The sequence below is a fragment of the Mobula hypostoma genome, chromosome 4 (genome assembly GCF_963921235.1).
Source record: "Mobula hypostoma chromosome 4, sMobHyp1.1, whole genome shotgun sequence".
Classification (NCBI taxonomy): domain Eukaryota; kingdom Metazoa; phylum Chordata; class Chondrichthyes; order Myliobatiformes; family Myliobatidae; genus Mobula; species Mobula hypostoma.
The window spans coordinates 19,885,083-19,912,996 of NC_086100.1; the positions used below are offsets into that span (position 1 = coordinate 19,885,083).

The 27,914-nt window shown below is 41.5% G+C and overlaps 1 protein-coding gene across 3 annotated transcripts in view; it reads left to right on the plus strand.

The window, feature by feature from the left end:
• LOC134345161 (transmembrane protein 145-like) overlaps positions 1-27,914 on the plus strand; it is an 81,810-nt gene that overhangs the window by 43,623 nt on the left and 10,273 nt on the right. For 2 of the 3 annotated variants that reach the window (XM_063045381.1, XM_063045379.1), the window contains 10 exons: positions 1,717-1,803; positions 11,298-11,399; positions 12,766-12,850; positions 13,162-13,233; positions 13,343-13,411; positions 14,140-14,220; positions 16,032-16,110; positions 20,983-21,076; positions 24,326-24,498; positions 26,998-27,118. In XM_063045381.1, coding sequence (XP_062901451.1) covers positions 1,717-1,803; positions 11,298-11,399; positions 12,766-12,850; positions 13,162-13,233; positions 13,343-13,411; positions 14,140-14,220; positions 16,032-16,110; positions 20,983-21,076; positions 24,326-24,498; positions 26,998-27,118 — 963 coding nt within the window. The remainder of the gene's footprint in view (positions 1-1,716; positions 1,804-11,297; positions 11,400-12,765; positions 12,851-13,161; positions 13,234-13,342; positions 13,412-14,139; positions 14,221-16,031; positions 16,111-20,982; positions 21,077-24,325; positions 24,499-26,997; positions 27,119-27,914) is intronic. The other variant, XM_063045380.1, reaches the window with a different exon arrangement.

Sequence of the window (27,914 nt, forward strand, 5' to 3'; positions counted from 1 at the left end):
ATCATGAACTGATTTAGAGTTCCCTATCAGGGATCTTGATGAGACATTTTCTAACACCTGAGCTGCTACTGTGATTAAATCACTGTACATAGTGTAGACCAGTGGACCCATTGCTTAGTGATATTGGTCCATGGCATAAAAAAGTTTGGGAACCCCTGTTCTAAACTATTTGGTCCAATTTCTCGACAAAGCCCTGCAGTTCATGACCAGCAAAAAGAGCTATTAAATTTACTTGCAAGGTCCTGGAAAAACAAAGACATGCTGAAAATCAAAGAAGTAGAACATTTCAAATTGATGCAGAAAATAATGGTCAGGCAGTGTTTGTAGAGAGAAAAACATTTGTAGAAAGAATAACATTAGAGGGATGCTTATTGTACAAAGTGCTCAAAAATACTAAATATTAAATCTTAAATGAGGGCCGTGAGAAATCAGCTGGGGGGAAATTGTTCATCCGCCCCCGGCCTCGTCCAGGTAGGCAAGAAATGGATCCCAGATAGCCGAAAATGTTTTAATTGAATTGGTTCTCAAGAACCTAAGTTTCTCCATCTGTATGACTGAGATCATATCAGCCATCCATCTCCGAAAGGAAGGGGGAGAAGGCGATTTCCATTCCCTCAAGATAAGTCTTTTGGTGACAATCATCCCCAGCATCAGAGACTGTTGTAGGGCTACAGGGAAACAAATAGTAGATTGCGAGCAGCCAAATATAGCAAGACCAGCTTCCAACGGGAAGGATCTTTTATAGGCCTTTGAGTACCATTCGAATATTTTGGACCAAAATCCAGAAAGTAATGGGCAAAACCAAAAGGTGTGTGACAACGTGGCTTCCGTCCCTTGGCGAGACAGAAGGGTAAATCCTGTGCGATTTAAGTTTAGAGTAATGGAGACGGTGGACAACTTTAAACTGGATCAGTTGGTGCCTGCTGTTAACAGAGCAAGCCTGTATCATAGACAAACACTTATCCCAGGCAGCTTCTGATAATTCAATGCCCAACTCCTCTCTCCAGGCATCTCTAATCTTCACAGTAGACGCTACAGTGCAATTATCAAACAAACATACAAACTTAGAAACGAGATGCCTGGAGTCAGGTGGGTTCTTTAAAATATCAAAAAACATATGTTTCCCTGGAAGGATTTCAAAATTACAAATCTTAGATTGAATGTAGTGTCTAATTTGCAAATAATGAAAAAAGTGTGAATGAGGCAGCTCAAATTTCTCTTTCAGCAGACTAAATGTTGCAAACCGTCCCTCTATGTACAGGTCTTCAATAGAAACTAGACCCTTCTCCCTCCAAGCATGGTAAGTTTTATCTGACCATGAGGGTAGAAAGGAGTGATTGAAACAGATTGGTGTTTATACAGAGGTCTCTGGTAAATTCAGAGCGCTCCTAATCTGATTTTGAATTCTGACGGAATTTTTCAAAACAAAACTCAAACTTTTTGAAGTCCCAGGCCTCTCTGACTTGGAGAACAGCATGGCTGGCAAGGAGGAATTGACAACAGAGTTGGACTCCATACATAGCCACAAGGGAGCCCCAGCTTGTTTTATTTTTAATATTTTTTATTGGTGATAGTTAGTGGCCATTGACTTAAACATTATTTTTCTCTGTATAGTGTTTCTCTGTTCAGTTGCTGCTTGTTGAATATTTCTGTTTTTATATAGCATTACCTTGTTCTGTTATTCATACTCACTTTAATCTGAAAATGTTCAATTAGAGCTGTTGGAGTAAAGAAGCAGTGGCTGCCACTGGAAATAATCAGCTGTTGAACCTCACTCATGACTTTTCATTGTCCGGTTGCCAGGTATATATTCAGTATTTATCTGTAGTTATGTGCACTGTGATGAATGGTAAATGAAGAAAAACAAATGTTCTTTCATCATGTAGAGTAGGTAGCATATTTGGGGAAAAGGTGGGGGAAATCATTAACAACTACAAAGAGAAGTGACCATAGCCGTGTGATTCAAATTTTTAACAGCATAATCGAAGACCACATCCCCCTCAGACATTTCTCCTACCCTCTTCCATTGGGCAGAAGATACAGAAGTTTGAAAGCACGTAGCACCGGGCTCGATGCATCTATCCTGTTGTTATGTCTATTAAATGGTTCTATTATAAGATAAAATGGCCCCTTGAACTCGCAGTCTTCCTCATTATGATCTTGCACCTTATTGTTTACCTGCACTACACTTTGTTTGTAGCTGTTATACTTTATTCTGCATTCTCTTATATGCTTACCCTGTTTTACCTCAATGCACTGTGTGATGATTTGATCTGTAAGAACACTGTGCAAGGCAAGGTTTTCACTATATTTCAGTACATGTGACAATAATAAAACAATTTCAATTCAAGGAATGCATGAGGATAGTTAAGAGCAATTTAAGATTGACCACACTAACAGATATAGTCTACAGCCTATGTAATGTAATAAAGAAGAGATAGTCATAGTCATACTTTATTGATCCCGGGGGAAATTGGTTTTCGTTACAGTTGCACCATAAATAATAAATAGTAATAGAACCATAAATAGTTAAATAGTAATATGTAAATTATGCCAGTAAATTATGAAATAAGTCCAGGACCAGCCTATTGGCTCAGGGTGTCTAACCCTCCAAGGGAGGAGTTGTAAAGTTTGATGGCCACAGGCAGGAATGACTTCCTATGACGCTCTGTGCTGTATCTCGGTGGAATGAATCTCTGGCTGAATGTACTCCTGTGCCCACCCAGTACATTATGTAGTGGATGGGAGACATTGACCAAGATGGCATGCAACTTGGACAGCATCCTCTTTTCAGACACCACCGTCAGAGAGTCCAGTTCCATCCCCACAACATCACTGGCTTTATGAATGAGTTTGTTGATTCTGCTGGTGTCTGCTACCCTCAGCCTGCTGCCCCAGCACACAACAGCAAACATGATCGCACTGGCCACCACAGACTCATAGAACATCCTCAGCATCGTCCGGCAGATGTTAAAGGACCTCAGTCTCCTCAGGTAATAGAGATGGCTCTGACCCTTCTTGTAGACAGCCTCAGTGTTCTTTGACCAGATATGCACATTAAGTAGGGCAAAGAGCAAAATACATGCAGCTATCAAGGCTGCGAAAGAACAATATAGGGAGTAGGTTGAGTCAGAATTCACAGTGAATGGCACAGGTGATTTATGGCGAGGGCTGCATACTATCGCAGACTTCAAAGCCAAACGGTGTGGTTCCGCCAACATCACGGACTCTCTCCCAGATGAACTGAATTGCTTTTATGCTCGGTTGGATGTTGCTAACTCTGAGCCCCTGAGGAAAGCCGCCGCTACAGCCTGCAACCTGGTCATCTCTGAGGTATGCAAATGTTTCCAACGAGTGGACAGTCGCAAGGCTGCAGGACCAGACAGCATCCCAGGACGAGTACTCAGGATGTGCGCAGCACAACTGGCAGGTGTGTTTACTGATATTTTTACTCTCTCCCTCTCCCAGTGCAGAGTGCCCTCCTGTTTCAAATTGTCCACCATTGTACCTGTACCAAAAAAGACCCAGGTAACATGTTTGAATGACTGGCGTCCTGTGGCACTCACCTCAATAATAAGAAAAATGCTTTGAGAGGCTGGTCAAGTATCTGCTAATGCCAATGAATTAGAGCAGATGCGAAAATCAAGTAAGGCAACATTGTTTATATTGTAAATAATTTAAATTGGTAATTGAGAAGAATGTACAGTAGATGTGACAATGCTCTTTAAGAGGGTGAAAACTTAAGAAATTAGAGTTGATAATAACATAACACAAACAATGATGGTAAACTAAAAGAGAAACCTTTATAACCATATTCAGCCCAATATAAGTATTATTTACTTACTGCACATTATGCCCTTGGCATTTAGGGCAGCAATGAAGGTCTGCCGTCTCTGTGTGTCTTTGGCTATCATCTCTATTGTGTCCCAGGTGAGGTTCAGGGTCCTCATTTCTACCTCTATGGTACAGCACCATTGTCTTTGGAGATCTTTCAGGATAAATATGTTCCACTTAAAAACAAACTGGACACCAAAAGCTTATGGGTAAATAAAGACACAAGAACAAGATGGCATAGAATTAGAGCAGGAGAGAGAGCAATAAGAGGGAATACAGAATGAGTAGTAGAAAAGTCAGAGAAGCATGAATATAATTTTCTACATCTACATAATTACATAATTATAAAGGAACAATGGTTTCGGAATAAGATTATTAAGACATTGACAGGATCAAATCACAGACTGCAACAGCAAAATAATTAAGTAATTATTTCAGCTTTTGTATTTACCAGGGGACAAGTCAGATGGATGTAAGATAATGAGATCTGTCAAACAGAAATTGAGTTATTTTCTAGCTAATGAAGAGAACTGAATGAATTAGATGGAAGGATGAAATCTCTTTTTCTTCTTGACTCAGCTACTGTCACTGTTGTTTTTGATTTGAGTGTAGATAGGCAAGGAAACTTTATTTCAAAATCAAACTTGATTTTCTTTAAATTATATAAAAGCAAAAATTTTTACAAAAGAAACAATGAAAAAGAAAACTAATGCGTTCATGATCATTACATTCAGTAGTGTAAACTTTTAAAAAGAAAAATATACCACCATGCCAGTCGTGTGTCTCTCCGGGGGTGATCTGCCCTTTTCATTGTTATATTGTATATATTCTCTGATATTAAATGGAACAAGTGAACGATTGTTCGAGGGGCTTCCCCACTCAACACTGGTCCTCCGTGCGCAGAAATGGAAGGAACCTATACTGTGATCTTTTCCCACAGAGCCTTAGCATTGGCTGCACTAAGTTTTAGTCCAGTCTGTATGTAGAAACATAGAAACATAGAAAATAGGTGCAGGAGTAGGCCATTCGGCCCTTCGAGCCTGCACTGCCATTCAGTATGATCGTGGCTGATCATCCAACTCAAAACCCTGTACCAGCCTTCCCTCCATACCCCTGATCTCTTTAGCCACAAGGGCCATATCTAACTCCCTCTTAAGTATAGCCAATGAACTGGCCTCAACTGTTTCCTTTGGCAGAGAATTCCACAGATTCACCACTCTCTGTGCGAAGAAGTTTTTCCTAATCTCGGTCCTAAAAGGCTTCCCCTTTATCCTCAAACTGTGACCCCTCGTTCTGGACTTCCCCAACATCGGGAACAATCTTCCTGCATCTAGCGTGTCCAATCCCTTTAGGATTTTATACGTTTCAATCAGATCCCCCCTCAATCTTCTAAATTCCAACGAGTATAAGCCTAGTTCATCCAGTCTTTCATCATATGAATGTCCTGCCATCTCAGGAATCAATCTGGTGAACCTTCTTTGTACTCCCTCTATGGCAAGGATGTCTTTCCTCAGATTAGGGGACCAAAACTGCACACAATACTCCAGGTGTGGTCTCACCAAGGCCTTGTACAACTGCAGTAGTACCTCCCTGCTCCTGTACTCGAATCCTCTTGCTATGAATGCCAGCATACCATTCGCCTTTTTCACCGCCTGCTGTACCTGCATGCCCACTTTCAATGACTGGTGTATAATGACATCCAGGTCTCATTGCACCTCCCCTTTTCCTAATTGGCCACCATTTGGATAATAATCTGTTTTCCTGTTTTTGCCACCGAAGTGGATAACCTCACATTTATCCACATTAAATTGCATCTGCCATGAATTTGCCCACTCACCTAACCTATCCAAGTCACCCTGCCTCCTCTTAGCATCCTCCTCACAGCTAACACTGCCACCCAGCTTCGTGTCATCCGCAAACTTGGAGATGCTGCATTTAATTCCCTCGTCTAAGTCATTAATATATATTGTAAACAACTGGGGTCCCAGCACTGAGCCTTGCGGTACCCCACTAGTCACTGCCTGCCATTCTGAAAAGGTCCCGTTTATTCCCACTCTTTGCTTCCTGTCTGCCAACCAATTCTCTACCCACATCAATACCTTACCCCCAATACCGTGTGCTTTAAGTTTGCACACTAATCTCCTGTGTGGGACCTTGTCAAAAGCCTTTTGAAAATCCATATATACCACATCCACTGGTTCTCCCCCATCCACTCCACTAGTTACATCCTCAAAAAATTCTATGAGATTCGTCAGACATGATTTTCCTTTCACAAATCCATGCTGTCTTTGTCCGATGATTTCACCGCTTTCCAAATGTGCTGTTATCACATCTTTGATAACTGACTCTAGCATTTTCCCCACCACCGATGTTAGGCTAACCGGTCTATAATTCCCCGGTTTCTCTCCCTCCTTTTTTAAAATGTGGGGTTACATTAGCCACCCTCCAATCCTCAGGAACTAGTTCAGAATCTAAAGAGTTTTGAAAAATTATCACTAATGCATCCACTATTTCTTGGGCTACTTCCTTAAGCACGCTGGGATGCAGACCATCTGGCCCTGGGGATTTATTTGCCTTTAATCCCTTCAATTTACCTAACACCACTTCCCTACTAACATTTATTTCCCTCAGTTCCTCCGTCTCACTGGACCCTCTGTCCCGTACTATTTCCGGAAGATTATTTATGTCCTCCTTAGTGAAGACAGAACCAAAGTAGTTATTCAGTCGGTCTGCCATGTCCTTGTTCCCCATAATCAATTTACCTGTTTCTGTCTGTAGGGGACCTACATTTGTCTTAGCCAATCTTTTTCTTTTCACATATCTATAAAAGCTTTTACAGTCAGTTTTTATGTTCCCTGCCAGTTTTCTCTCAAATCTTTTTTCCCCTTCCTAATTAAGCCCTTTGTCCTCCTCTGCTGGACTCTGAATTTCTCCCAGTCCTCAGGTGAGCCACTTTTTCTGGCTGATTTGTATGCTTCTTCTTTGGAATTGATACTATCCCTAATTTCCCTTATCAGCCACAGGTGCACTACCTTCCTTGATTTATTCTTTTGCCAAACTAGGATGAATAATTGTTGTAGTTCATCCATGCGATCTTTAAATACTTGCCATTGCATATCCACCGTCAACCCTTTAAGTGTCATTTGCCAGTCTATCTTAGCTAATTCACGTCTCATACCTTCAAAGTTACCCTTCTTTAAGTTCAGAACCTTTGTTTCTGAATTAACTATGTCACTCTCCATCTTAATGAAGAATTCCACCATATTATGGTCACTCTTACCCAAGGGGCCTCTCACGTTAAGATTGCTAATTAACCCTTCCTCATTGCTCAAAACCCAGTCCAGAATAGCCTGCTGTCTAGTTGGTTCCTCGACATGTTGGTTCAAAAAACCATCCCGCATACATTCCAAGAAATCCTCTTCCTCAGCACCCTTACCAATTTGGTTCACCCAATCTATATGTAGATTGAAGTCACCCATTATAACTGCTGTTCCTTTATTGCACGCATTTCTAATTTCCTGTTTAATACCATCCTCAACCTCACTATTACTGTTAGGTGGCCTGTACACAGCTCCCACCACCGTTTTCTGCCCCTTAGTGTTATGCAGCTCTACCCATATTGATTCCACATCCTCCAGGCTAATGTCCTTCCTTTCTATTGCGTTAATCTCCTCTCTAACCAGCAATGCTAGCCCACCTCCTTTTCTTTCACGTCTATCCCTCCTGAATATTGAATATCCCTGAATGTTGAGCTCCCATCCTTGGTCACCCTGGAGCCATGTCTCTGTGATCCCAACTATATCATATTCATTAATAACAATCTGCACTTTTAATTCATCCACCTCGTTACGAATGCTCCTTGCATTGACACACAAAGCCTTCAGGCTTGCTTTTACGACACTCTTAGCCGTTGTACAATTATGTTGAAAAGTGGCCCTTCTTGATTTTTGTCCTTTTCACCTTACTACTTTTTGCTTCTACCCTCATTTTACACCCCTCTGTCTCTCTGCACTGGTTCCCATCCGCCTGTTGTGAACTAACCTCCTCTCTCCTCATCTCTTTAATTTGATTCCCACCCCTCCAACCATTCTAGTTTAAAGTCACCTCAGTAGCCCTCGCAATCTCCCCACCAGGATATTGGTCCCCCTAGGATTCAAGTGTAACCCGTCCTTTTTGTACAGGTCACACCCGCGCCAAAAGTGGTCCCAATGATCCAAAAGCTTGAGTCCCTGCCCCCTGCTCCAATCCCTCAGCCACGCATTTATCCTCCACCTCATTGCATTCCTACTCTCACTGTCGCGTGGCACAGGCAGTAATCCCGAGATTACTACCTTTGTGGTCCTTTTTCTCAACTCCCTTCCTAGCTCCCTATATTCTCCCTTCAGGACCTCATCCCTTTTCCTACCTATGTCATTGGTACCTATATGTACCACGACCTCTGGCTTCTCACCCTCCCACTTCAGGATATCTTGGACACGATCAGAAATATCCCGGACCCTGGCACCAGGGAGGCAAACTACCATCCGGGTCTCTGGACTGCGTCCACAGAATCGCCTATCTGACCCCCTTACTATCGAGTCCCCTATTACAACTGCCCTCCTCTTCCTTTCCCTACCCTTCTGAGCTACAGGGCCGGACTCTGTGCCGGAGGCACGGCCACTGTCGTTTCTCCCAGGTAAGCTGTCCCCCCCCCAACAGTACTCAAACAGGAGTACCTATTGTACAGGGGCACTTCTGCAGCCAGTCAGAAGTATTCCCTCACAGACAAGTTTCAGTCAGATTAAATAGCATCTTGCACTATCCTTCCAGCAGCACTTGATGTCTGTCTCAGTGTGTATCCTTGGGAACAGTTCAAGTTTATAGGCATCTGACTGTACAACCAAACGATACAACGTTCCTCCAGACCATGGTGCATCCACACAAGATATTCTTTCACACAGCCCATAAACCAAAATTTTATATTATAAATAAGTTAATAAAATGTAATTCAAACTGCAGCACAGGTAAGCAGTAAACTATACAGTTAACAGCTGGCTGTCCTGGTGATGAGACCTCAGTGGGAGCAGGCTATTCATTAGACTCACAGCCTGAGGGAAGGAGTTGTTACCCAGTCTGGCAGTCTTACTTCTGATGCTTCTGTACCTCCTTCCTGATGGTGTTGTGTCAAGGAGATTGTAAGAAGGGTGGTAAGCTTCCTCAACACTGCATTGGGTCCTTCGTCTGCAGCACTGCCAGTAAGTGTCACATATATAGGGGTGGGAGACCTCTTGGATCAGAGAGTCCTCTGTTATGGAGCTACTGGGGATGGACCAGGACATTGATCCTTGTATCCATCATCACATCCTCTGCGAAGAGGCGGGTGACAGCCTCTTCCTTATCACTTCCTGAGGACAGCATGTGTTGGGGATATTATGCCATCTGTACAGGAAGGATCTATCTGGGAGGACCCTTTCACTGTCAGCCAAGCAGGATCTTGGGGCATGTGGGTGAGATCTGTCAATGAGGTGGTCTGCCAGATGCTATGGACATTCTGTCGTGGAATCACACCACCATACTCATAGTCCCTGTCCCACAGTGTCTGTAGTTTGTTCCAGGCTGACCACTGACTGATGGATTTGTGGTCAAAGGCGTTTACTTGGAGTTACTCTTCCACGAAGGACAAGTAGTGCAGGATGTTAGTGGTAATGGGGCCAGGCTGACCTTCTGCTAAAGCAGGGACAGGTAGAACTTCAGCACACAGTGACACTTGGTGCCCATATACTTTGGGTTCACACGCTGGCTGACAGAGCCAAACACAAACATAATCATCAGGATGAAAGCAATGTGGGAACATTTTTGTTCTTATTCTCTGGACTTGTGCATGCAATCCTTTGGAATCCATCTCATACCCCCAGCTAAACTGGAAGACCTCATGGTTAATTACCAAGAAGGAAGAGCAAGGAACAGGCCACACCTGAAAACTAGGTTCTTGCCAATTATTGAGAGAGAACACTATTTTCATATACCCAATTTTTGTTTGACTTTTCCAATATATTGCCAATTCTTGTCACAGGCTTCAGTCCTTCTGAAGCAGATCCCCAACACCTTCAAGCAGTAAATTGGGCTAGTTACCTCTCTCTTCCTGCAATTGACTCTTAACGCCTGATGACACATCGAATAGGTCTCAGAAGCTGATCAATCTGCAAACTGTCCATGGATCCAAGCGGAAGACGAGGGCTTTGTCCAGGTACAGGGGGGTTTTGACTACCGCACCTCCACTGCCTGGCAGCATCACCCCTCGTGTGCTCTTGTCCTTCCTAATGGATTCAGCAAAGGGTTCCATGCAGCACATAAAGAAGACAGGGAGAGTAAACAATCCTGCCTGACTCCAGATTTTACGGGAATCTATTTATATCTCACTCATTAATTTGGACTACACCATGGATTTCTGTGTAGAGCATTTGGGTCTACAATAATTTCTGATTCTAACCCGAAACTTGATTTTGGAGAGTATGTACACTATGTATGTGTATGATATGTCCAGGTCCAAGTTGACCTGACCAGGCATCCACCCTTCTGTCCTGAAAGCCTCTCAGAGATTTTCCTGAAACGTAGAAAACTGCAGGTGCTGGGAATCTGGAAAAAAAACAAACACACATACATGTGCGCGGTCAGGCAGCGTAATTGGAGGAGAATGAACAGTTGATGTTTCAGGAAGAGTAGGTACTGATTGCCTGTGGCTGTAATTAACGTGATGTGAAAGATGCTTACTGATGATCAGAAAGGTAACTCACCATAGACATCTAGTAATCCCTGTGGCATTAACTTCTCTTTCCTGATCTTAGTTGTTATCCAGGACTAATTCAGAGGTCTTCTAGACAAGACACTCAATTCTGGCATAACCTTTTCAGTTGATAAACCATGAAGGAAAAAGAAAGGATTTAATTATTTTAAATACTTTGGAGAAATAAAGATTGCAACATGCTTACAGAGTCAGGGAAGAGAATAAAGGATTGTAAGCCTTCCTAAAGTTTTAAAATCCATTCTATTTTAAAACATTTACCTGCAATCACAGTCCACACAGCAAGTTAGGTGACCAGGAACTATATTATACCATTGAAAAATTCACAGTTCTTTCAAAATGTTTCTATATATTTTACCATGAAAATGGTTAATAAATATCTAAACCTCATAAAGCCATTGAGCTCTTCTCTCTTGATTACATTAGGGAAGTGTACAAAATGGCACATCCTGTGGGTTCATTGACAACACATTCTGAGTTACTTACTATGCTTAGCTATACATACATACATATAGTCGATAACTTTCTGACTGTGCAGCAATGGTAAATACTGACAACTTTCCCATCAATCTAATCAGAAAATCCATCCTTATAAACATGCCCTAATGACTTAATTCAAAAAAAGTATGTAAAAACTCTCAGTAATATCATTGATAGCTTCTTTTATATTTTTCTCGTGCAGGTGATAGATATGAATGGAATGAATTACACAGATTGTCAAAAAACACTCAACTTCCATTCAGCAAGGGAGAGATGGTGGTTCCTTGCAATCAGTAATTGTAGGGTATGAAGTTCATTTTCTACACTGATTACCAGATGCAAATCAAGCTATTGTTAGACTGTAAGGAAAGCTGTAATTTATATAATCCATTTAAAATCCTGTAGTTCTGAATGTGGTATTCATTCATGATTATTTTTAATGAAGTTTTTAAGAAGTCCTCTCAAGAAGAAAATGTGCAGGAATAGTAGAACCAGTTGCATTGTTCTGATCATTGAAGTCCGGCATTTTGAGGGAGGCAATACATAAAAGTGAGCACTTCCCCCTCCATAGGAGAGAGTTGATAAGCAGGGGTTCCCAACCCGGGGTCCACTGAACCCTTGCTGCTCCATGGCAGCAAAAAGGTTAGGATCCTCTGGTTGGTTGAAATGCCTTGGGCGTTAGGCACATTCCAGCAGATGTAACTGGAGTAAGCTGATTACTTTGCTCTTTGGCTGGGATAAATGCTCGGAGGATACCAGCTTCTCTTCCTGGGGCACTCAGAAATGTGGTGGAAAATCAAAGGACCTCATCAAATTATTTTTAATATGATAAAACTGGTTATTTTTTCATTGTTCTCCTTTTAGCCTTGTATTTATAAGTGAAAAGGAATGGATATGTTGCTGTCAGTAAGGTTGAAATGAAGATCATTAAAATAAATAGATAAATATATCTGACAGGTGTTAGTGGATTTGATATTGTGAAAAAACAAGAAAAACATGGCCGTAGTGCTAAAAATATGAGTTAAATGAAGAAAGATTTTTGGTGCTGTGATCAAAACAAAGAATATGGTTAACTTTGTTCCCTGAGATACTTATGTGATTCAAACTCAGAGGAAATACTGAACTTTAAGAGCACAAAAACAGGAACAGGGGTGGACAACTTAGCACTCAAACTCACACCAGCTTTCACTAGGATCATGTCAGATTCTCGTTCTTTACATTTCTGATGAAACATCTTTGACCTGAAACATTAACTGTTTCTCTTTCCACAAATGCTTCCTGATGTGCTGATTTTTTTCCCAGCATTTCTTATTGTTGTGTAAAATTGCATTTGCTTTCATAGTAACCATGGATTTAAGATAATTAATAGTTTGTGAAGTAGCTTAAAGTGTTATAAAGCATGTTAAGTAAGTTCACTTTCTTTGCTTCTGTAGTTGGAATGCATGTCTGTGTGGCTAAATCTGTAAAATCCACATCCTGTTCTTGACTATACGCAAGGCTAAATATGTGCATTGCTTATGTCAATTGCAAGTAATGTAAGTTGATGTGTTGAAAGGAGACTACAATGCTTATAAAAAAAACATTCCGATATGAGTAAGATTGTGCTTGGATGGAACTACTGCTTGGCATTTTTTTTATGTTAGCCATTGTATTCTTTGCTTTTTAATTAGGGTGGAGAAATAAAATTGGAATACGAAATTAAAATGTTGAATGGGAAAAGTTTATGGAGAAGACATTTTTCTGCCAATCAGATAGGTAAAAATGTTCAGTATTGTTTTTAGTTGTTTTATGGATGTGGTCAAACTAAACATGATCTTTATCCTGGTGAACGCAGCAGGCCAGGCAGCATCTCTGGGAAGAGGTACAGTCGACGTTTCGGGCCGAGACCCTTTGTCAGGACTGACTTTGTCCTGACGAAGGGTCTCGGCCCGAAACGTCGACTGTACCTCTTCCTAGAGATGCTGCCTGGCCTGCTGTGTTCACCAGCAACTCTGATGTGTGTTGCCTGAATTTCCAGCATCTGCAGAATTCCTCATGTTTATGATCTTTATCCTTCCATTTTGCAGGTATTCTTGAAGTACACATACTTTCAGTGTTGTTATTCGTAATTGTACTTGGAGTTTGTATATATTTTGCTTGTAAGTAATCTGCTGTTACAAACTAATGTATTTGCTCTAGCGTTATAATGAGAACAATTATATGCAGTAGCTTTATAATGAGAATAAGCCTTTCAAAACTTTTTTGTAGATTATTTGAAGAGAAGACATTTACTGCATTCAAGCTATCAGATGCTAATGGCCTCTATAGCAATAGAAGGTGAGACCTGTAAATCAGCGAAGATAATGTATGATAATTGTGTTCAGCATAATTAACAAAATTTATATTTACTATATGTTTACGCTCATCAGTTTAGTTACTTTATAATACAAAGAGCCCAGAATTTTTGTCTTATGTCTTGCCTAATTGAGCTTGTCCCATTTACCTGCATTTGGCCTACATCTCTATAACTTTTCTACCCATGACCCTGTCCAAATATCTTTCAAATGTTGTAATCGTACCCGCCTCTACTAGCTTGTTCCATTTACACACCACCCTCAGTGTGGAAAAAGTTACTTCTCCTATTTGTCTTCACTCAGGCATCAAAATCCAGCTGCAGCCCTTGTCAACAACATGTAGCTTTGTATTGTTCTGCTCTTAAATATTGAAATGGTTGTATGTCTATTTGCTCTAAAATAGGGTAAGGGTATTGTCGATGGACAAAAGAAATTAACTCCAGAGGTCTCTGTTTGTAACTGTAGCTATTCACAACAGGGTTCTATTGCATCATGCAGGTTCTAAAAACATGCTGCTTTTGAAAGCAGTGCTCTCATTGTGCAGGCTCACGTGATGACACTTGTACTAAATAGAGGCAACTGAGTGCATAAGTCACTTTGAAAATACATATGTCTATAACAACAGTTGTTGTAAACTGATAAAGCCAGTTATGGATAGAACGGTGAATGTTTCAACATGCAAGATATGTACAATTTGTTATTTCTTTCTAGCTCTAGGCCATTTCTTCCTATGCATTCAATTTGGCATTTATGCACGAAATGGTGTAGATTGTGAACCTGTCAAAATAATCGGTAAGTAAGTCGTATTAATGCATGATATGAACATTTCATTTTCATTATGCAGCTCTGTCCAAGAGCTGTGACTTATTTACTGTCCGTTATACTGCTGGTGTTCAGGGCGGCAATGAAAGTCCTCCATCTCCGGCAGTGTTCAGGGCTTCCTTCATCGTGCCGGTAGCTTCCTGACAGTTTTCATTGCTGTCAGTCACACCACTCCCAGGTGGGGGACTCAGGAATACCGTCACACTCCGATGTAGAAGGATACTCCGTTGCTGTTTCCGTAACAGTTTTGTTTTACCAGTCAGGGTTGTTAGCCCTGAGCTGAACCCCGAACCTGGAGGACTCTTAGTCTGGCCTCTACTCTTTGACCTGTTTGGCATGGGTGACCCTACCAAGAGCCAAAGCACAAGGCCCTGACTCTGGCCAACATTGCTCTCCGGGTTGAGGCACACAATCCTTCAAATCACAAGGTTGTAGTCCTCTTGGAGGTGTCAGAGCTATGAATCTACCAGCTGTGCGCCACCATCTGGTACTGAAATTACAAGTCCCTACAAAGGATTGCAAGTACTGCTGAGGGGATCAGTGGCGTCTCCCATTTGAGATATTTATCAGGAACGCTGATATGCAGGGCCCTTATCATCATCAGTGATCTCTCCCATCCATCTCTTTGACTCCCACCATCAGGCAGAAGGTACCATAGCATTTGGAAAAAAAACTGTTTGGATGAAAAACAGCTTCTTCCCCAAAGCCATAAGACTACTGAATTCTCTGCCATCACCTAGGTCTCATCATGTATGAAGCAACAGTAATGTTATACTGTTTACTTTTTAACTTGTATTGTACATGCAGACATAATGTTGCTGCGGTCTTTTATTGATTCTATTTGGTTATTATTCTATTAAGGATTTATTGTGTATGCCTGCAAGAAAATGAATCTCAGGGTTGTATATTGTGACATATATGTACTTTGATAATAAATTTACTTTGAACTTTGAAACTTATTATTTGTTAATTTATTGTGGTAATATTACTATGTGTTATAAGTACTGTGTTGTGCACCTTTGTCTGGAGGAACATTGAAGCAACACACATCAAAGTTGCTGGTGAACGCAGCAGGCCAGGCAGCATCTCTAGGAAGAGTTACAGTCGACGTTTCAGGCCGAGACCCTTCGTCAGGACTAACTGAAGGAAGAGTTAGTAAGAGATTTGAAAGTGGGAGGGGGAGGGGAGATCCAAAATGATAGGAGAAGACAGGAGGGGGAGGGATGGAGCCAAGAGCTGGACAGGTGATTGGCAAAGGGGATATGAGAGGATCATGGGACAGGAGGCCCAGGGAGAAAGACAAGGTGGGGGGGGAATCCAGAGGATGGGCAAGGGGTATAGTTAGAGGGACAGAGGGAGAAAAAGGAGAGTGAGAGAAAGAATGTGTGTATAAAAATAAATAACGAATGGGGTATGAGGGGGAGGTGGGGCATAAGCAGAACATTGACTTGTTTGAGGTAATATATGTGTACGGTTCAATGACAATAAATTTGAACTGGAACTTGAGCATTACATTACAATTGTAACAATACAAGGGGTCTTAAAATTGAATTATGCAGTATCAGTATAGAAATGTAAATTGATTTACACGTCCATGGTCCAACATTTGGAAGGCATATTTAATATCAATTTATTTGAAAGTATTGATACATGTAGTTAAAACACCATAAAGGACACAAATACATGTCTTAACTATTCTTTTGCTCATATTGTTAAATCATTTCTTTGTGCGTGGTCTGATATTGTCAGTTTTTCCTTTTACCGTTCTTTTATTTCCTCAGGACGCTTGTTGCTGGTGATTAGCTATTTACTGCTTGTTCCAATGCTGCTTCTCATGAGCCATGGGTTTACAATTACAAGGTGAAAATCATTCAAATACAAGTTAGTCAAAATGATACAGATTCGTGTCAATATTTAAAGATACTAATAATATTGAACTGGCGTTCCATATCCAATGAATGTCTGTCATAAAAAGGGAAAACACCAGAAAACTCAGCAGGTCAGGCAGCATAAAAGGACGGAGAACTGAGATAAAATTTTCAGTCAATGACTTTCATTAGAACTGGGAAGAGTTATAAATAAAACCTGTTTTAATTTGCAGAAAATGTGGGAGGAGATGGGAGGTGGGAGCAAAGGGAAGGTCTGTGATAGGGCAGGACCAGAAATAAACAAGAGATGGAAGTGGTAGTGATGCTGCTGCTGGGCTGAAGGAGAATGGTAATGGTAAGGAGCTGGTGTATGCTGGCGGAACCCCGCCCAAAGGACAGACACCACTGTAAGAAGTTATTGGTGCAGACAAATGGTTCCAGGGAGGAAGTACCAATACTCTGAGTTAGCCAGTTAGTAACGGGCTTTGAGGAAAGTTCAATTTTTGTGGCTGGTGTCTTTCAGTCAGACCATGAATCAGAATCAGGTTTATTATCACTGGCATGTGTTGTGAAATTTGTTAACTTAGCAGCAGCAGTTCAATGCAATGCATAATATAGGAGAATAAATAAATAAGTAAAACAATTACAGTATATGTATGTTGAATAGATTAAAAATCGTGCAAAAACAGAAATAATATATATTAAGAAGTGAGGTAGTGTTCACAGGTTAAATGCCCATTTAGAAATTGGGTGGCAGAGGGGAAGAAGCTGTTCCTGAATCACTGGGTATGTGCCTTCGGGCTTCTGTATCTCCTACCTGATGGCAACAGTGAGAAAAGGGCATGCCCTGGGTGCTGGAGTCTTTAATAATGGATGCTGCCTTTAAAGATGTCCTTAGTACTTTGTAGGCTAGTACCCAAGATGGAGCTGACTAAATTTACGACCCTCTGCAGATTCTTTTGGCCCTGAGCAGTGGCACCCCCCCCCACCCCCGCCATACCAGTCAGTGATGCAGCCTGTCAGAAGGTTCTCCACCGTACATCTATAGAAGTTTTTAAGTGTTTTTGTTGACATATCAAATCTCTTCAAATTCTCCTATTGAAGTATAATTGCCTTCTTTATAGCTGCATCGAATTGTTGGGGCCAGGTTAGGTCCTCAGAAATCTTGACACCCAAGAACTTGGATCTGCTCACCCCCTTTACTTCAGATCCCTCTATGAGGGTTGGTATGTGTTCCTTCACCTTACCCTTCCTGAAGTCCACAATCAGCTCTTTCATCTTACTGACATTGAGTGCCAGGTTGTTGCTGTGACACCACTCCCCTAGTTGGCATATCTCACTCCTGTACGCCCTCTTGTCACCACGTAAGATTCTACCAACAATGGTTGTATCATCTGCAAATTTATAGGTGGTACTTGAGCTATGCCTAACCACACAGTCATGGGTATAGAGAGAGTAGAGCAGTGGGCTAAGCATACACTCCATAAAGTGAAGCATTCGACTATTCAGCATGAGCTCCGTTGTTTATGTGCACATTCTAGACTGGTTTAACTATAATCGGCCCTTTTCCTATTAACTGTTTGTTATAGTTGAAATGTTTGTAAATATACTTCCACTTTAAGTTTATGCTGGTGTAAGTTCCATTATTTAGTGGAGATGATAACTTCGAATGGGGCTGTATTTACACAGCATTCACCATAACTTTTGTTCCCTCGATGGAACATTCCAACTTTGCTGTTTGGTTGAACCCGAATCATGCCAACCCGAGACGTGTGTTGCTTATTGGAGATGGTCTCACTATGCAATGCTGAGTGTCATGACTGTTTGTCGGAAATAGCCAAGGAGCCTAGTATGAGCCACGGTGAGAGTGTAACATTCTTTTGCATTACAGTGGAAGAAATTCAAACTAATATAAAAGGTGAGGGAAAAGAAACCTGAATGCTGGAGATATGAGATACTGGACTAATAGGGCTGACCATCTGAAATTGTTGAATTCATTGTTGAGTCCTGAAGACTAGAATCTACAAAGGTTCAAAGGTTTATTTATTATCAAAGTATACAACACTGAAATTCTTCTTCTCCAGATAACCAAAAAGGAAGAAAGGAATAGCAGCATGATCATCAACCCCCAATAGCAACGTGATCATTTTTCCTGTGCAAAAAATGAACAAAAATGGAACAGGCACATTGAACCCCACCCCCCCCAAATCTTTCTCCCTCACAAAAAATGAGAAAGATCAGGCATAAAAACACAGGATCTAAAAAAGCTGTAAGGCTGGAAAAAGAATCTATAGTTCAAGTCCATATCCAAACTGCAGAAAACCTGGGTAACATTTCTCCAGTCATAGCAGCAGTCCTTTCCCTCTGCGGCAGCAGAGCAATCCCACCAGAGATCAAAAGGTAGTCTCCCCTCTTCATAGCAGAGCAATCCCCACAGCAATCAAAAGGCAGTCCCCCCTCTCCGTAGCAGAGCGCTCCCATTAGCGATCAGTAGGCAGTCTCCCCTCTCTGTAGCAGAGCGGTCCCATTAGCGATCAGTAGGCAGTCTCCCCTCTCGGTAGCAGAGCAATCCCCACAGCAATCAAAAGGCAGTCCCCCCTCTCCGTAGTAGAGCGCTCCCATTAGCGATCAGTAGGCAGTCTCCCCTCTCTGTAGCAGAGTGCTCCCATTAGCGATCAAAAGGCAGTCTCCCCTCTCCGTAGCAGAGCGCTCCCATTAGCGATCAAAAGGCAGGCAGCCGGCACTCACTTTCTGCATTCACCTCGATGTTTCAATCTCCCTTATTGCTTTGATCGGTGAAATGGAGTTGAACGTCAGCTCACGCCCCGCAGCCATTCCGCAGCCTTCTTGCCATGAGGTTCACGCACACTGCCTCTGCCTCCCGGAATCCTCCAGGAGACTGCCGAGTGCTGAAACACCCAAACGATCTTCAAACTGCAAATCATAGGTTCCAGAATCACATTCAAGATGAAAACTAAACATAAAAGACATACAATTAGTGAAATATATGATTTTGTGATCTATCCAGAAGATGTCGACTGAAGGAGTAGTGTACGCAGGCGCCATCTTGACCGGAAGTCAAAGGCGATGTCAGATGTTGAATTGATGAAATCGATGTTGAATTGCTTACACTGAGTTTAGGTGTAGATGTAGGTGCTGAAGTATCGAGGTCTGTGTGAGGTGGCTTTTATTGTGAAGGGCAACTGGAAGCTCAAAAATTCAGATGGATTACAGCATGCAGTCTCCTTACATAAATTGGTAACATACAAAATGCTGGAGAAACCCAGCAGGTCAATAGCATCTATGGAAGGGGAAAAACAGTCAATGTTTTAGGCTGAGACCCTTCAGTAGGGCTGGTGGATGGTCTCGGCCCAAAACATCGAAAGTTTAATTCCCTCCATAGCACTTCGTGTGTCTTGTTCAAGGTTTACAGTATCTGCATAATCTCTTGTGTTTCTCCTTTCATAAATGGATAGTGTTACATTACAGATCTCCTGTTTAGCTTTGCATTAGAGCAGGTGTAAATGTTCAGATTATAAGAATTGTAGCAGTGGTAAGAAACAAAATGTTTCAATATTGGTAGTCCTTTAAAATTAAAAAAATATTGCTGTAATTATTGTCCATTTAGCTGGATGACTGACATGTTAAAAAATTTGAGCTATTGGCTACAGAGGAAGTGTGGCAATTTCTATTATTGGATTATTGAGCTACACATTATTATCCAGTGATTGAGCTCACAATTGGTTTTCTGCTTTAGCCCATATATCTGAACTATTGCCCAAAAGAACGTTACAAAAATGGTCTGAAAATATCAATCATATGCCTTGATTGTTCCACAGGTCTCTTTGATTAATAGTGTACAAGAGTCATTACCAAGTTAGGCTACAGGATTCTGCCTCGAGAATCCAATTTCATTCTATGCTGGCACTTGAGTTAGCTTTCCTGAGAAATTAGGAAATTAGGCACTTAGAATGTTATCAAGCAGCAAAGTGCTAGTGTGACGAATTAGATGCTTTCCAAATTATTTGTGGACATGGTGCAAAAGGAAATCTATAGAAGTAATTCAAAATAACCCTTTAAAAACTATTATCCTGTATCGGAGTACTTCTCAGTATTTTTATTTGATAGTTTGCAATCTTTCTATAAAGGGGTATTTTTGGTAATAGTTGTGTGCAGTGATTTCTAGACAAGGCTCCCTGACCTTCCTATAACTCTAATCATGTAAAACGCGCCGTCCTTTGCACTATTATTTTATTTCACTTTCTCAAGTTACTTTTTACTTAACGCAATAAATAAGCCTATATTATGAGATTGGTGAATTATGGATAATGGGTTTTCCTGGAGTATGAGAAGCTGAGGGGGCAAAGTCTGTAAAATCACGTGAGACATGGATAAAGTGAGAGGAGAAAGCTATTGACACGGACTAGTACAAAAAAATGAATGAGCTGCCAGAGGAAGTGGTAGAAACAGATGCAATTACAACATTTAAAATACATTAAAACAGGTACATGGATAGAAGAGGTTTAGTGCTTTATGGGCCAAAATGCAAGCTCAGGTAGGCACTTTGGTCAGCATGGACAAGTTGGGCTGAAGGGTCTCTTTCTGTGCTGTGTTTCTCTGACTCTAAATGGATAAAATAAGTGTATTTCGAACGATTGTTGATGTTACTTCAATCTGAATTACAATCACACTGTACTAGCTCATTTATACAGCTCATGTGCTACTGGACTCATAAAGGAATTGACACTATAAATGAGAGTGCCACAAACAACAACAAAAATTACTGTGTTACTAAGAGCCTTATTAAAACAAATACTTGAATGTTATTAAATAGAATGACCACATAATGTTTTTCCTGAACTAGGTGCAAGATTCATCAGTCTAGCGCTGTCACTGTCTGTCTGTTGATGGTCACCTTTGCAATTATGTACACCTGGTTTTTTCTTGGTGAAAGACATGTAAGTACAGAATGAGATTTATGTAATTTTTCTATGCCTCTACAGATTAAGAGTGCTTATCATTTATATAAGCAAATGAATTAGGAGTGTGGGTGGACCATTGTTAGCCTCCTCCATTTAATAAAGATTATGGCTGATCTGGATGTAACCTCAACTCTGCATTCCTATCTGCCTTTGGTAACATTTTACTTCTTTGCTTATCAAAAATCTCTCTGTCTGCCTTAAAAAGATCTAAAGCTCTTATTCAACTGCCCTTGGAGGAAAAATCATGATTTTTGAGGGAAAATTTTTGCCTCATCTGTGTCATAAACTAGTATCCTGCATTTTCAAACCATGACCCCTTAGTTCAAGATTCTCAAGAAGAGCCTTCCTTTTCACATTGACCCAATCCTTCAGAATCTTATATTTCAAACAAGTCACTCCTCAGTTTTCCAAGCAGATGCACACCGAGCATACCAACTAGAGAGATTATTCAACTCACAGATATATTGAAATAGAACCAAAGGAAAAATAAAGAATATTATATCACAAGTACAGAGAAAGTTCGGTACAGGGAGACAAATAAAATACAAGGGTCATGACAAAGTTGATTGAGGGATGTCCAGTCCCTAGACACTTCCAACCCCTACCAGGAAGGTCTCAAAGCTCTCTGTTTCTTTCTGGACACCAGACCCAACCAGTTCCCCTCCACCACCACTCTCTTCCATCTGGCAGAACTTGTTCTCACTCTCAATAGTTTCTCCTTCGGCTCCTCCTGCTTCTTTCAGTTTATGTTCCAAGCCTACACTGGTATCACTCCCTAGCTTTCCTATGCTACATCAACAACTGCATTGGTGCTGCTTCCTGCACCTGTGCTGAACCCGTTGACTTCAACAACTGCCTCCAACTTCCACCCTGCACTTAAATTTATCTGGTTGATTTCTGACACCTCCCTCCCCTTTCTCGATCTCTCTGTCTCTATCTCTGGAGACAGTCTGATATCTATTATAAACCCACTGACTTGCACAGCTACCCGGACTATACCTCTTTCCACCCTATTACTTGTAAAAATGTCATCCCCTTATCTTAATTCCTCCATCTTCGCCGCATCTGTTCTCAGGATGAGGCTTTTCATTCCAGAACTAAGGAGATGTCCTCCTTCTTCAAAGAAAGTAGCTTCCCTTCCTTCACCATAAACACTGCCCTCAACCACATCTCTTCCATTTTGTGCACGTCTGACCTTACCCCATCCTCCTTCCACCCGATCAGGGATAGGTTTTCTCTTGTCGACACCTACCACCCCACCAACCTCCGTGTCCAGCACATAATTCTCTGTAACTTCTGCCATCTCCAACGGGATCCCACCACCGAGCACATCTTTCCCTCCCTCCCACTTTCTGCTTTCTGCAGGGATCGCTCCCTAAGTGACTCCCTTGTCCATTTATCCCTCCCCACTGATCTCCTTCCTGGCACTTATCCTTGCAAGCAGAACAAGTGCTACACCTGCCCCTACACCTCCTCTTTGACTACCATTCAGCTCCTTAAACAGTCTTTTCAGGTGAGGCGACACTTCACCTGTGAGTCTGTTGGGGTCATATTGTGGTCGATGCTCCCAGTGTGGCCTCTTATATATCGGTGAGACCCGACGTAGATTGGAAGACCACTTCGCTGAGCACCTACGCTCCACCCGCCAGAAAAAGCGAGATCTCCCAGTGGCCACCCATTTTAATTCCAACATGTCAGTCCATGGCTGCTTCTACTGTCGCAATGAGGCCATGCTCAGGGTGGAGGAGCAACAGCTTATATTCCACGTGGGCAGTCTCCAACCTGATGGTATGAACATTGATATCTTGAACTTCCGGCAATGCTGCCCCTTCTCCTTCACTATTTCCCTCTGTCATCTTATCTCCTTACCTATCACCTCCCTCTGGTGGCTTCGCCCCCTTTTCTTCCTTCCATGGCCTCTTCTATCAGATTTCCCCTTCTCCAGCCCTGTATCTCTTTCACCAATCAACTTCCCAGCTCTTTAGTTCACCCCTCCCTCCCGGTTTCACCTATCACCTTGTGTTCCTCCCTCCCCTCCCCTCCCCCCACTTCCTTACTCTGACTCCTCATCCTGGCCTGCTGAGTTCCTCCAGTATTTTGTGTGTGTTGCTTGGATTTCCGGCATCTGCAAATTTTCTCTTGTTTGAGAGATCAAGAATTCATCTTTATTGTATGAGAGACAAGAGTCTTCTAACAATAGGAAAGTATCTGCGCTTGAATATGGCGCTATGTGTTCTCAAACTTTTGTATCTTTTGCCTGAAGGGAAGTGGGAGAAGAGATAATGCCCAGGGTGGGATGTATCCTCGATTGTGTTAACCGCTTTTCTGAAGTAGTGGAGGGCAGGCTGCGTTTCACAATAACGAGGTTCATCCAAATGGGTGCTAACTGTCTATCCTTGATAAGCTCTTCTCTGTTCTTAGCTTCCTATAGGATGGGCCCTTAGATGACCTCAGCAGTACTGAAAAAGAGACACACGTGCAGAGGGATTTTGCTTTAGCTCAAAAGATGACATAGATGGGCATGGTGATTTGCCTGTATTGGAACATTCCCAAAGTGCAGGCTATATAGGAGAGTGCAAAGGAACATTCTCACACTCCATTCCAGAGATTTGAGCAGAATTTTCTTGTATGTGACATTTCAGTATGGGGAGGGGGTGAAAGAGAGAGGAGGAGGGGGAAGAGAGAGAGAGAGAATGAATTTCTCAGCTGAGACATTAAAGCAAGACTCCTCCTGTCCACTTGATAGATACAGCACTGTGTTGAAAAAGACTTCTCCTACCAATAGTTTTGCCTCCTTTAACACCAGTGACACAGATCATCTAGTCATCATTACACTGCACTCTATGTGAGCTTGCTCTGCAGAAATCGGTTGCTCCATTTTCATCACAGACATACTTCAAATGTATGTGGCTTAAAGCATTTGAGACTTGTTACAAATGTCAGTGTATTTTTCTTTTACCTGTTAAGGAAACATCAATCTGCTGGTTTTAGGGAATTATAGAATTGTTTAGAAAAAAATCAAATAATAATTGACTCGGGTAAAATGTTGGTGTTACGAAAGAGAAGAAAGTTAATGCACTTCTGATGGATGTTCATCAGAAAATAGGTCAGAGTGTATATTGCAAATAGATACTTTTTGCTGCAGTTTCACTGCAAAGCTAAATTAAATGAAATGTGTAACCTCTGCACTTGTGTAATAACAAATAACATTTTCTGTTTAAATAGCTTATAGACGCGGGAGAGATACAGAGTTCATTGGAATCTCCTATTGGCTATGCTGTAACTGCCCTACAGTTTCTGACAGCAATTTGGTTTGTAGAGTCAACATACAAGATCATGCACCAGCATCCTGAGAAACGGCCATTTTATCTTCTTTTCTTTCCAGCATTCACCTTTTGGTGAGTTACTCCATTAGCTAATTGTTCTTTTTGCAAATGGTTAGAGAGGATGGGATTCAATTTTCTTTACTAAGGCTATCTAGGAAGATCCAGAATGGCACATCCAGTGAGGTACCTTTCTGATACGGATTACATTGTCTTCTTTTTTATAATGGAGCACACCATTCTCTATGACTTCAGGACAATGGGGCTGTAAGCTTGCCTTTTCAATGGAGGTGTGTAGCTTGTGTGACAACACTTGATTTTGCCTGTGGCTTTGCTAAATTATTTAATAATTATTTAGGTTATCAATTATTGAATAATCATCCAGATTGGAAAACAGGCCCTCTCACTTTAAACTTATCCCCTCTAGTTTTATATTCCCCTCTCCTGGGGGAAAGAACTGTGCTTATTTATCTTATTTATGCCCGTAATGATTTTATAAACCATTATAAGGTTATCCTCCTGTCTCCCATGCGCTAGGGGAAAAAAGTCTTAATCTATCCAGTCTATCTGTATAACACTCACTCTCCAGTCCCAATAACGTCCTTGTAAACCTTGTTCAAACTCTTTTGAGTTTAACAACATCCTTCTTATAGCAGGGCAGCAGAACTGTATGCGGTACTCCAAATGTGGCCTTACTTGTGACCTGCGTCACAACTCCTGTACTCGGCATTCTGACTGATGTACACATGACACTGACCTTTATAATTAGCTGTAACCCATCCAATGATTAGACTCCTTGATAACCTCTCCATTTCATTTGATCTTGATTGGAACTTCTAGCTGTATGTATTTTCCATCACACAAACCACACAGTTCCGCCTGTATCCTCACCTCTGCTGACACTATTGAAGCCCTCACATGCACACTTTACCCGTATTCAGTTTCGATTGTTCTAGTGCCATTTTCCATGAACTTTGCTCGTCTATTACTCGCCCTGCATCTTTTCCAGCACAATTCCCATTCTTGCCTTTCACTCTATTCCTAGCAATCCCACATTGATTCCCAATTCCTAAATTTGTTTCGTAGAAATTTGATTCAACCTTAACTCATCCCCTTGTTATAAATTCCTTGTTGAAATTCTCCTTTCTTGTCCACACTTGACTGCTGTGATTGTCGAGGTCCTTACTGTACCACGGCAGGCATCCATGTTTCAGCGCTCCAATTCCCAATTCCCTGGAGTATGCTTAGCTGGCGCTGTCCCTTTCAGACTCAGATAACAATTATTGCCTGCCACAATCCTTCATGGAAAGTCTGTACTTAAGGCCTCGTGGTGAGCACTCAGTGCTCAATCATAGGCGTTCCATTTCCAGTACTGCTGTTTGTGATTTCGCCCTTGGATTCATTTGTGTTGTCCTGTTTACTTCAAGTCTAAGTCTGAGTTAATTCTAGACCTTACTTTGCACTTGGGTTCACTACCATCTATAGCTCTCTTGTTACAGTAATAGTCAATCACCTACTATGACAATAATATCTGTGGTATTTTACCATTCAGCCCAACCAATCCATGTCACCTTTCTAACCCTCTGCATTCAGCGATTTTTTTTCTTCCGCTCCCCCCACTATAGTTATCCAGTCTCTTCTTAAATGCAACCAAAGCATCCAAACAGATCCCCATGGTGTTTACTGTATTTCCATATTCTCAGTGCTCTGGGTAAAGATGTCTCTTTGCATCAAAATTTTATATTATGTTAAAATTAATTTAGCCATTATATTCCCAGCTTAAAAGTGTTTTGTTGCCGTATAGGAGCAGAACTAGGCCATTTGACCTGTCGAATCTGCTGTGCCTTTTCGTCATTGTGATTTATTATCCCTCTCAGCCCCATTCTCCTGCCTTCTCCCTGTAATCTTTGATGCCCTGACTAATCAAGAACCTGTTAATCTCCACTTTAAACATACCCAGAAACATGGCCTTCACTGTCATTTGTGGCAATGAATTTCAGAGATTCGCTGCCCTCTGGTGAAAGAAATTCCTCCTCATTTCTGTTCTAAAGGAGTATTCTCGTGTTCTGAAGCTTGGTGTATTGATATAATCCCAACCTATTCCATGTCAAACTTAGTGTTACTCATATGTATAGAAACTGATTTTGAGTCTAAATCTTTAAATAAACTTGCGAAGTGCACTGATCCTCTATAACTGCAGTGTGCGTCATTGAAAAGTGTGCGGGTGCTATTCACTGATAGCGCATCCCAAACCCCTGAGTCTGCCACCAAGAACAGCGAGTGTAGGGAGCATCACTTACTTGAGGCTGCTTCCGAACTTGCATATCATCTTGACTTGGGGCTATTCACTATTGCTGTCCAACAGTGCAGGGGAAGCAACTTCATCAGAGATACTTTGGTGGTTCAAACAAGCCATGTCTCAGGAACTATTAGGGATGGGCTATAAATTCTGTTCTTGCCTGCTCAATCCCCCAAAAATGCTGGAACTCTCCTCCTAAATTACCTTTACACTGACAATTATAATTGGATCAACTTTTGTACATACTTTATTTAACTTTTTCCCCTCTTGCAAAGGTTTTTTGCAGTGCCCATCAGTAGCCTTTTTGGACAATTTATGATTCCAAACTGGAAACGTGAACGTGTTGTGTGTGCAATCTCGTTGCTTTTGAAATTCTACGTCTATTTTATTATGCTGGTAAGTGAAAGATCTTTAGTCACTTATGTTGCTGAGTGTAGCTTAATAAACGGAACTAACATACAGTGTGTACTACTACAAACACGAGGAAATCTGCAGATGCTGGAATTTCAAGCAACACACATAGAAGTTGCTGGTGAACGCAGCAGGCCAGGCAGTATCTCTAGGAAGAGGTACAGTCGACATTTCTGGCCAAGACCCTTCATCAGGATCCTGACGAAGGATCTCGGCCCAAAATATCAACTGTACCTGTTCCTAGAGATACTGCCTGGCCTGCTGCGTTCACCAGCAACTTTTACGTGTGCGTACTACTTTCTTATCTGAGGGCTTACAATTTCACTAATTAAAAATTAACTCCAACATTGAGAATATTTTGAAAAGCTCACATCAAGAACATGACCAGCAAATTTCCATAATAAAGTTACATGCTTGTAACCTACTCTGGATACCCCACCATTGCTTTCTCATAGAGAACTATCAGGAGCTGAAAGCAGTGCCAACCTCCTAATATCACAGCCTAGAGAGGCCACGGTTGCATGGTTCGAGGACAACTGTGGGCTGAAGAAAAGAATATCAGGATTGTATTTGGAACAGTGTTGTATTTACTGTGTATAATATATGTATGTCTGAATTAAACAGCATCATTTTGTTAAATCTATGACTTGCCATCTCCTTGCAAGTACCTTTGGCCTGCAGCTTAAAGTTCCACGCCAGTAGAACATGTACGTCCCTTCATTCATTTGATTCCTGAACCAACCTGCACAACATTAATCTCTACCTCAGTATAGCAACACTC